General features: G+C 58.4%; 1 protein-coding gene across 2 annotated transcripts; it reads right to left on the bottom strand.

Annotated features, from left to right (window-relative positions):
- Positions 1–2,249: 2,249 nt before the first annotated feature.
- Positions 2,250–7,192, bottom strand: TUBB4A (tubulin beta 4A class IVa). Of its 2 annotated transcripts, XM_045992373.1 has the most exons (5): positions 7,162–7,180; positions 7,033–7,123; positions 6,400–6,508; positions 6,188–6,298; positions 2,250–3,730 (listed from the first exon to the last, which is right to left on the bottom strand). In XM_045992373.1, exons 2-5 carry the CDS (start codon positions 7,087–7,089, stop codon positions 2,673–2,675), a joined length of 1,335 nt encoding a protein of 444 aa, XP_045848329.1. In that variant the 5' UTR covers positions 7,090–7,123; positions 7,162–7,180; the 3' UTR covers positions 2,250–2,672. The 2 variants fall into 2 exon arrangements, with proteins under 2 accessions (XP_045848329.1, XP_045848328.1); XM_045992372.1 differs by having other exon boundaries at positions 7,033–7,192.
- Positions 7,193–8,862: the final 1,670 nt, after the last annotated feature.

Below are 8,862 nucleotides of genomic sequence, written 5' to 3' on the forward strand. Positions count from 1 at the left end.
CACAAAGGCCCTGAGGTTGAATCAAGCTTGATTGGATTGAGCACAAAAAGGTCACTGCAGCTCCAGCTTAATGAGTGTGGGGGAGGGTGATAGGGATGGAGTCAGCAGCGGGTAGAGACCAAGGTGAGAGTTTGGGTTTCAGCTTGAGTGTGAAGAGAGTAGTGGGAAGGTTTGAGCTGTGGAGGGACAGTCTTTTATTTACATATTAAGGCTCTTCTCTGGCTGCTTTGGAAGGAGGACTCACTTCAGGGTGACTGGGCTGGCAGAAGGGTGTCCAGGAAAGCGATTGCAGGGAGGTTTCTGAATGTGGAAAACGGTGGCTTAGACCAGGGTATAGACAAGCGGGGAGAAGGGGTCAAATTTGCGATACATTTTGGACACACAGACAGTGAGCCTCAGCAAAAGACAGGAAGCCCGTGTGGGGCGTAGGAAACGAGGAATCAAGGCTGACTGCTAGCTTTGAGGTTTGAGCAACTGGATGGTGCCATTCACTGGAGAAGGGGATGTTTTGGGAATAGAAGAGGGAGTTCTTTTGGGGCCACGTTAGGTTTTAGATGACAAAGAGAGCCAAGTTCACTGCCTCATCCATTGTCTTTCTGCTCCACGACCCCTCACTGTGCTGTGCCTGCTGAGCTGTGGGTTGGTGGGGGCGGGGTATCCAGGCTGTTGTCCCTACACTTCCTCCTGGCTGCGGTGGGACCCAGCCAGGGGGCTGGAAGGCCAGTCTGGGTGTGGTGGGCGATCATAGAGTGTGGTGGAAAGAGCTGACTGGTTCTCAGCGTCTCTCCTCCTTTCTTCTCTTCCTCCTGGTTTGCCTGCCTTTGGTATTGCAGAAGTGAGAAAATTCAAAACAAAACAAAACAAAACGCTTCCTAGACCTCTTCCCAGCTCCAGTTCTGGTTGCAGATGAGTCTCCACCAACGAAAAATGCTCATAAAATTTGGAAGGCAGAGAGGCAGAACTCTGTGTGTGTGTGTACCTATTTCCAGCTTTGTGGGTGTTGGGAGAATGTGCTTGGATTCAGGAATTCTGGGGGCAGCCTCTTGAGTCTCTACCTTTCTCACTGAGCAGAGGAAGCAGCTCCCTGATGGCCGAGCTCTGTGATGTTCCAGCTGATTCCAGGGCTACTAAAAAAGTGTGCTCTCATGAGCAGCACCAACCCTATTGGCTGGGAGCTTGTTAAAAATGCAAAGTCTGGGGGTGCCTGGATGGTTCAGTCAGCGGAGCGCGCAAGTCTTGATCTCGGGATGTGGGTGTGAGCCCTGCGTTGGGTAAGGGAGATTACATAAAAATAATATCTTTTAAAAAAATGCAGTCTTGGGCCCTACTCCCCCAACCTACTACACCAGGAACTCTATGTAGAACCCAGGAAGCCATGCTCTAGCCAAGTTTTCCTGTTGATTTTTTTTTTTTTTACATTTTCTTTTTAAAAATGTTAAGCTCTACACCCAACTTGGGGCTTGAACTGATGACCCCGAGAGCACGAGAATGTTCGACCCACTGAGACAGCCAGCCGTCCCCTTCTTGGTGATTCTTTTGCACATCAAAGTTTAAGAAATACGGGCCTACAACCCACTTTCAGTCCCTCCAACAATGTTACAAGCCCCAATCCTTGCATTAAATCCTTTTCTGCTCCAAATGCTTACCACAGTCCTTGCACTGAGCTCTGGCTGATAAAGGGGAACCAGGGTTTGAGGCTTCACGGGGTCAGCGCTTGAACTCCTGCTCACCGCTTCATGGCTGTGGGACTTCGGACAGGAGACTCCTTGCGGCACACTGCGATTTCCAAAGATGGGCATAGCCACGTCTCCCATCCCACATGCCCATCTGGGATCTTGCCTCCGGTCTGCATCCCAAACTCTGGAACCTGGGTAGGCCTTCGTGAGCCCGTTGGTTAGGAGTCCGGAGGACACTCTCTGACTTCGGAAGGTAGGTCGAGCAAATGCAGTGTATTCTGCCTTGCTCTCCTGCGATGGTTGCTGGGCGCGGGGACCAGTCACCGTGCTGTGAGGACCCCCCAGCCCCAGCAGACTACAGAGGGGTAGTGATGCCCTCCTCCCACCCCTTCTGAACAAATCGAAGCTGGGAGACGGCAAGTGGCTTGCTCTACTCCGTTACCCTGCTCTCCAGGGATGGGACGCCGAAATCTCCGTCCTGCTCCCCAGCACCCCCAGGTCAGAGGCCCCGTCCCCACCCCCTTCCATCCCAAAAGGCGATGGCGCAGGACGATGAAAAATGCACAGGACAGAAACAGGGCAGGACACGTTTATTAAGCAGAGGCGAAGGGAGGCGGGAGGGTCGAGGGCACACGCCGTTGGCACGCACGCTCGCAGGCTGCAGCAGCGGCCGCCCTCCACCGCCCCTGCGGGGGAAACCGAGGTTGGCGAGAGCTGGAGGGGAGGGGAGGGGCGCTCGGGGAGCCCGAGATCAGGGGTGAGGGGGAGCTCAGCAGGAGGGGTCGACGACAGTCAGCTGGGGCTCCTAGGTCTGGGCGCACCACTGGGGTTCTTGGGGGAGGTCAAGGGGAAGGGGCGCGGGTGGGGGCGGGGAGGGAAGGCTCACGGGTCAAAGGTCAGCTAGGGCCCGAGCGGAAGCGGAAGCAAGCAGAGCGGAAGCGGAAGCAGCAGCCGCGAGGTTCCGGGTTCCTGGGCTCCCCGGGAGGGCGGGCGACCCTAGGCCACCTCCTCCTCGGCCTCCTCCTCGAACTCGCCCTCCTCGGCCGTGGCATCCTGGTACTGCTGGTACTCGGACACCAGGTCGTTCATGTTGCTCTCGGCCTCGGTGAACTCCATCTCGTCCATGCCCTCGCCCGTGTACCAGTGCAGGAAGGCCTTGCGCCGGAACATGGCGGTGAACTGCTCGGAGATGCGCTTGAAGAGCTCCTGGATGGCCGTGCTGTTGCCGATGAAGGTGGCGGCCATCTTGAGCCCCCGCGGTGGGATGTCGCACACGGCCGTCTTCACGTTGTTGGGGATCCACTCGACGAAGTAGCTGCTGTTCTTGCTCTGCACGCTCAGCATCTGCTCGTCCACCTCCTTCATGGACATGCGGCCGCGGAAGACGGCGGCCACGGTCAGGTAGCGGCCGTGGCGCGGGTCGCAGGCGGCCATCATGTTCTTGGCGTCGAACATCTGCTGCGTGAGCTCGGGCACCGTGAGCGCGCGGTACTGCTGGCTGCCCCGGCTGGTCAGGGGGGCGAAGCCCGGCATGAAGAAGTGCAGGCGCGGGAAGGGCACCATGTTCACGGCCAGCTTGCGCAGGTCGGCGTTCAGCTGGCCCGGGAAGCGCAGGCAGGTGGTGACGCCGCTCATGGTGGCCGACACCAGGTGGTTGAGGTCGCCGTAGGTGGGCGTGGTCAGCTTCAGGGTGCGGAAGCAGATGTCGTACAGGGCCTCGTTGTCGATGCAGTAGGTCTCATCCGTGTTCTCCACCAGCTGGTGCACCGACAGCGTGGCGTTGTAGGGCTCCACCACCGTGTCCGACACCTTGGGCGACGGCACCACGCTGAAGGTGTTCATGATGCGGTCCGGGAACTCCTCGCGGATCTTGCTGATGAGCAGCGTGCCCATCCCGGACCCCGTGCCGCCGCCCAGCGAGTGCGTCAGCTGGAAGCCCTGCAGGCAGTCGCAGCTCTCGGCCTCCTTCCGGACCACGTCCAGGACGGCGTCCACCAGCTCGGCGCCCTCCGTGTAGTGGCCCTTGGCCCAGTTGTTGCCGGCTCCCGATTGGCCTGCGGAGGGGAGGGGGCATGCCCCGGGGGTTATGGGGAGAGCTCGCCCTCCTTGACACCCCCGGCCATGCTAGCAGTTGGATAACGAGGTCGTTATTTCGTTAGTATGATTGTTAGTCCTTCTCTCTGCTTCCCTCCTTGCCTCTCTTCATCCAGCAGCCAGAGGGATTTGGGTAAAACCTGAATCGATTCATGCCCCGCTTTGGCTCAAAGCCACCCCACTTCAGCTCAAAAACCAGCTCTGTTTTTTAGTAAAAACCCAGGTCTTCCCCCTCAGCCTGCAAGGCCCTGCAGGACGGGCCACTTCCTCACTGCCCCCCACCTCTTTCCCTCCCCCCATCACTCTGCTCCAGCCACAGGGTCTTCCTTGCTGTTCCTCCAATACACCAGGCACGGTCTTGCCCCAGGGCCTTTGCACATGCATTCCCTCTGCCTGAAATGCTCTTCCAGCAGATACCCATGTGGCTCTCTCACCTCCTTCAGGACCTTATCACCCTCAGTGAGGCTCTCCCTGATCACTCCATAAACAACTGGACCCTTTCCCATTTTTTATCCCTCTTGCCTGCTTCTTATTTTCCCCCCAAACACTGACAAACCTGTGCTGTCCTATTAATCATGTTTATTGTCTGTAATCTCACAGGGAACTGTGAGCTCCAGGAGGACAAGGATTAGTATTAGAATTCGTGCTGGTATTTTCACAAAAAGGTAACATTTCTTCTCATCCCTCCTCTGACTCCACACTGGTGTGACCTCATCAACCCTGCCCTGGACTGGTTCCCACCCTCATCGCCATCTCTTATTCCCATAAAGTCTGTTCTCCTCCAAGCCGCCAGAGGGTGCCTGTGATCACCCGAGTCAGGTCCTACCCCCCTCTACCCACAAACCTCCAGGGCTCCCACCCCCTCAAGATGCAAGCAAAGTCCTCCCTGCAGCCCACAGGGCTCTGAATAACCTGCCCCTACCCTGTCACCTCCCTGCTCTCACCTCCTCCCTCTCTCCCCCTTGCTCACTCTGCTCTGGCCACACAGGCCTCCTTGCTGTTTCTCCAGCACACCAGGCCTTATGCCGCCCCAGGACCTTTGCCCCTGCTGTTCTGCTGTCTGGGATGCCCTCCCCCCCAGGTATTCACATGGTTGACTCTTCCTTCAGGTCTCTGTGCCATGTCACTGCCTTAGAGAAAACAGGATTGCCAGGCAGGCTGGCTCCACTGTTTGCTACCCTCTCTCCCAGAGGCCATAGAATCTCTTAGCCCCGATGGAGCCAACCATGGTCATCCTAGAATCCCTCACACCCTCTGGCCAACATTATTTAGTCCTTCCACAGCTAGATCCTCAGGACGTGTGCGCCATACCCACGCCATACCCACGCAGTATCCTTATTGATACTGATCATATTGATCGTATCATATTGTGATATTGATACATATCATTATTGATATGATTGCTGAATCATCACCCAGAGAGGGGGAGCCGCTTGTCCAAAGTCACACAGCTTGTTCTGTCAATGCCTAGACTTCAGACTCTATAAATCGGCTCTGAAGAAGAGAGGTTCCCTGGGGTGCTGGGGGAGAGGGTGGAGCTTGGGGTCTGAGGCCAAGCGGGGCGTTATGCAGCCAGCCTGACCTAGGAGGCGCTGGGAAGGGTTTCAGAGAAAGTTGTTCACGGAGTGTGCTTGCTCCTTGAACCCGAGTGCTGCAAATGTGTCTTGTTGTTTTCACGTGCTGTTCCCTCTGTCTTGTACACCTTTCCTCCCTTCAGTGCTTCTTGGCATTGCTCCTGGTTTAGACTGCAGAAACTGATGATGACGGTGAAAACAACACTTGTTTATTTACCTTTTGCTCTCTGCTGGGCATTGTTGTAAGTGCTTTACACATATCAGTGGCTTTAAGCCTGGCCATCCTGAGATCTCGATGAGTAGGTCTTTTTATAACCCTTGTTTTAAAGATGTGGAGACTGGGACACAGAGAGATCAAAGAGCCCAGCGGAAGTCCCCCAGCTGACTCAATCCGGGGCTGACTTGTACTTATTTATCTTCTCTGTTGCCTGTCTCCCTCCATCAGGAGGTTGGGTCTCGTAGGGTAGAGAGTTTCATCGGCTTTGTCCATCTGGGGGGTACCGCTTCTGGTATGTGGTAGGTGCTCGATAAATTATTTGTGGAATGCATGAAATGGCAGAGCTGGCATTTCCACACAGTCTGGCTCAGGTCCATACTGTTAAATTCAAATGCCACCTCCTCCAGGCAGTCTTCTCTGCACCCTCCCCCATATCACATGCCTGTCCTGGACTCCCACAGTGGCCTGTGTGTCCCGCGTCACAGCCCTGACCGCCCTGCCACCTCCCCCACTGGGCGGTGGGTCCCTGCGATTACCACGGAGTCTCCCATGCCATGTGGAGAATTTTCACCGAGCATTTGGAAGTAAAAGGAACAAGGAGGGGGCTTCTCGTGCCTAAAACTCACCAAACACAAAGTTGTCAGGCCGGAAGATCTGGCCAAACGGGCCAGAGCGGACAGAGTCCATGGTGCCAGGCTCCAGGTCCACCAGCACGGCTCTGGGAACGTAATTTCCTCCTGCAGGGAAGCAGATGGAGGGCAGCTGGGGTGCAGGAACCAGCATCCTGTCCCCTCTCGGCCTCCCGGCCCCCACTCTGGCAGGTGCCCCTGAGCCCTACCTGTGGCCTCATTGTAGTACACGTTGATTCTCTCCAGCTGCAGATCACTGTCCCCGTGGTATGTGCCGGTGGGGTCGATGCCGTGCTCATCACTGATCACCTCCCAAAACTAGAGGGATGGTGGTGTTAAGGGCAGAGGGACGGGAAACAGGAGGCCAGGCCTGTCCCTGCCTCTCTGGGTCCACGACCTCCAGCGACCTCCCTAGCTGCCAACCTGTACCCCAGCAAGGTGAATGGGGGACCTGGAGGCATGGTGGGGAGGCAGGGATGAGGCAGCAAGAAGGGAGAGGTGGGGGCGGGGTGGGGCAGAGTCATCACCTCGGCCTATCCTGCGGGCGTCAGCTCGCCTAGGCTGCAGCCGCGGGGAGGGGCAGGGTCTCTTTGTGCATGTGAAGAGGACAGTAGGCCAGCTGTGAAGCCAGCTGTGGCCAGCGGACAGAGGGCTCGGCCCCACCCCCATCGCCCTCTTTGTTCCCGGCCTGGCTCTGCCCCCCCCCCCTCCCCCAGTCGTCCCTGGGGTGCTGGCCTCCTGGGGACCCCATCCCTCCGAAGGGCCCAAGGTAGGGGCTCTGCAGAGCTCGCGGACCCGCTCCGCTCCTCCCGGCGGCCTCCGGCGCCCCATCCCCCGCGCACCTTGGCCCCGATCTGGTTGCCGCACTGGCCGGCCTGCAGGTGCACGATCTCCCGCATGGCGGTGGCGCTGATGGTGGACGCGGCGGCGGCGCTGACGGGGGAGCTGCGGCGGCGGGACGCGAGGCAGACGCTGCGGCGGCGGTGGCGGCGAAGCAGGGTCCCTGCGCCCCCGGGGCGCCTCTATATGAGCGGGCGGGGCTCGCGTCACGGCGGGTCACCGGCCCGCTCCGCCCCCTGGTCCCGCCCCGGGCCGGAGGGTGAGAGGGTGGAGGGATCCCCCCCGCCCCAACGCCCAGCGCCTGGAGACCTCCGGGGGCACGGGCTGGGCCACTCCAGGGCCGCATGCTCCCCCACCGCGGGCCGTGGGATGAAGCCCCCCAAACTCCACCGGACCATCTCCTCCTCCCACCCGCCGGCTCCCAAGCCCGGCCTGGCGACCCGGCTCCTGCGGAGATCCGGCTAAACAAGCACCCGAGATGACCGGCCTTCCCCCCCCCCCCCCCGCCCCCGGGCGGCCCTGCCTCAGTTTCTCATCCGTGGCCTGCCTTCTCATTCCATTTAGGTCTTATTTGCCAGAACCCTGGCGTCAACTGAGAGGACTCCGAGTGGGGCCGAGCTGGGGGTTCCGGAGTTGCGGTGTGTTTTGGGAGGGGGGCGGTCAGTCCCCAGAGGACTTGTCTTGAAGCTGCTTAGTAAGTAACACGATTTTTCTTCCACGTTTGGCTGGGGATGCTTCTGGAAGGTGATGGAGGTTGTAGGGAACACTGTCCCGTCCCCCCCCCCACCCCCCGCCCCCGTTGGGCTTTGGGTCCGTGGCAGGTGGGGCCAGCCCCAGCCTTGCCTGGGGTTGAACATCTAGGAGTGAGACTTCTAGATGGACTATACACGGGGTGGATGATGAGCCCCCCCCCCCCCCCCCGGGGGCTCCCTTGCTCCCCCCCCAGACCCCTCTCTGCTCCGGTATTGTTATTCATCACAAGGCCTGCCCTACGTTCGCATCTCTTGTTAGCTGTATGACCTTGCACGGGCCACTTTGTCTTTGGCTGCATTTCCTTATCTGCAAGATGGGGCAGTCAGGAATGCCCGCCTGTAGGGCCACTGGGAGGGTCCCATGAGAGGTCCCAGTTAACAACAAGCCGGCTCCATTTTTTTCTGCGTAAACAAGAAATTGTAGCTATTAGTGTTACAGTCATGATCAGGGGCTGGGAGAGACTTCCTGTGCTGACCCTCAAGGGAAGGCCAGACCTCTTGGGGCCACTTTCTCCTGACCTCTGGCTCTGCCTTTCCCAGGAAGCCTCCTCCTCACCTCCTCCTCGTGCCCTGTGGTTTTCAGCTACTGCGGGGTGGGGGTGAGGTCAGCCGGGTTGGCAGTGTGCCTAGGGCCTCACATTTGCCCGTGGCTTTTGGTTTTGACACCACCCCCCTTGGTTTTCAACAGGGGGTGATTCTGCCCTCCCAGGGGACACTTGGCAATGTCACGCCTGGCTGGGGTGTGTATGTGCGCTACTGGCATCTAGTGGGTGAATGTCGCCAAGACATTCTACAGTGCCCAGGACTGTACCATCCCTCCGGGGCCCCAAGAATGATCTGGCACCCAATGGCAGAAGTGTTGAGTTCTGGGGAACCTTGTGTTGCCAAGTGGGAAAAAACTGAGACCCCCTAGCTCACTCTAGACCTCAGAATAGATTTCTGGTGGGTTAGACAGCTGTTACATGGTATAGACTAGGGGGGACCCCTCCGCCCTGGGTCTGTGAGTCACTTCCTCTAACTGCCCCACTCAGATGTGTACTTAAATGCCTGCCACAGCCTAGGGCCTCAGGAGGTCAGGAG

Source organism: Meles meles, chromosome 20 (genome assembly GCF_922984935.1).
Source record: "Meles meles chromosome 20, mMelMel3.1 paternal haplotype, whole genome shotgun sequence".
Lineage (NCBI taxonomy): Eukaryota > Metazoa > Chordata > Mammalia > Carnivora > Mustelidae > Meles > Meles meles.

What these genes read in the sequence shown, in the direction of transcription:
- TUBB4A (XM_045992372.1), bottom strand. Translation starts at nt 7,089, where the DNA reads ATGCGGGAGATCGTGCACCTGCAGGCCGGCCAGTGCGGCAACCAGATC. An exon ending in GTACTACAATGAGGCCACAG is followed by an intron (nt 6,299 to 6,399) that starts GTAGGGCTCAGG and finishes GCTTCCCTGCAG; the next exon opens with GAGGAAATTACGTTCCCAGA. An exon ending in GCCTGACAACTTTGTGTTTG is followed by an intron (nt 3,731 to 6,187) that starts GTGAGTTTTAGG and finishes TCCCCTCCGCAG; the next exon opens with GCCAATCGGGAGCCGGCAAC.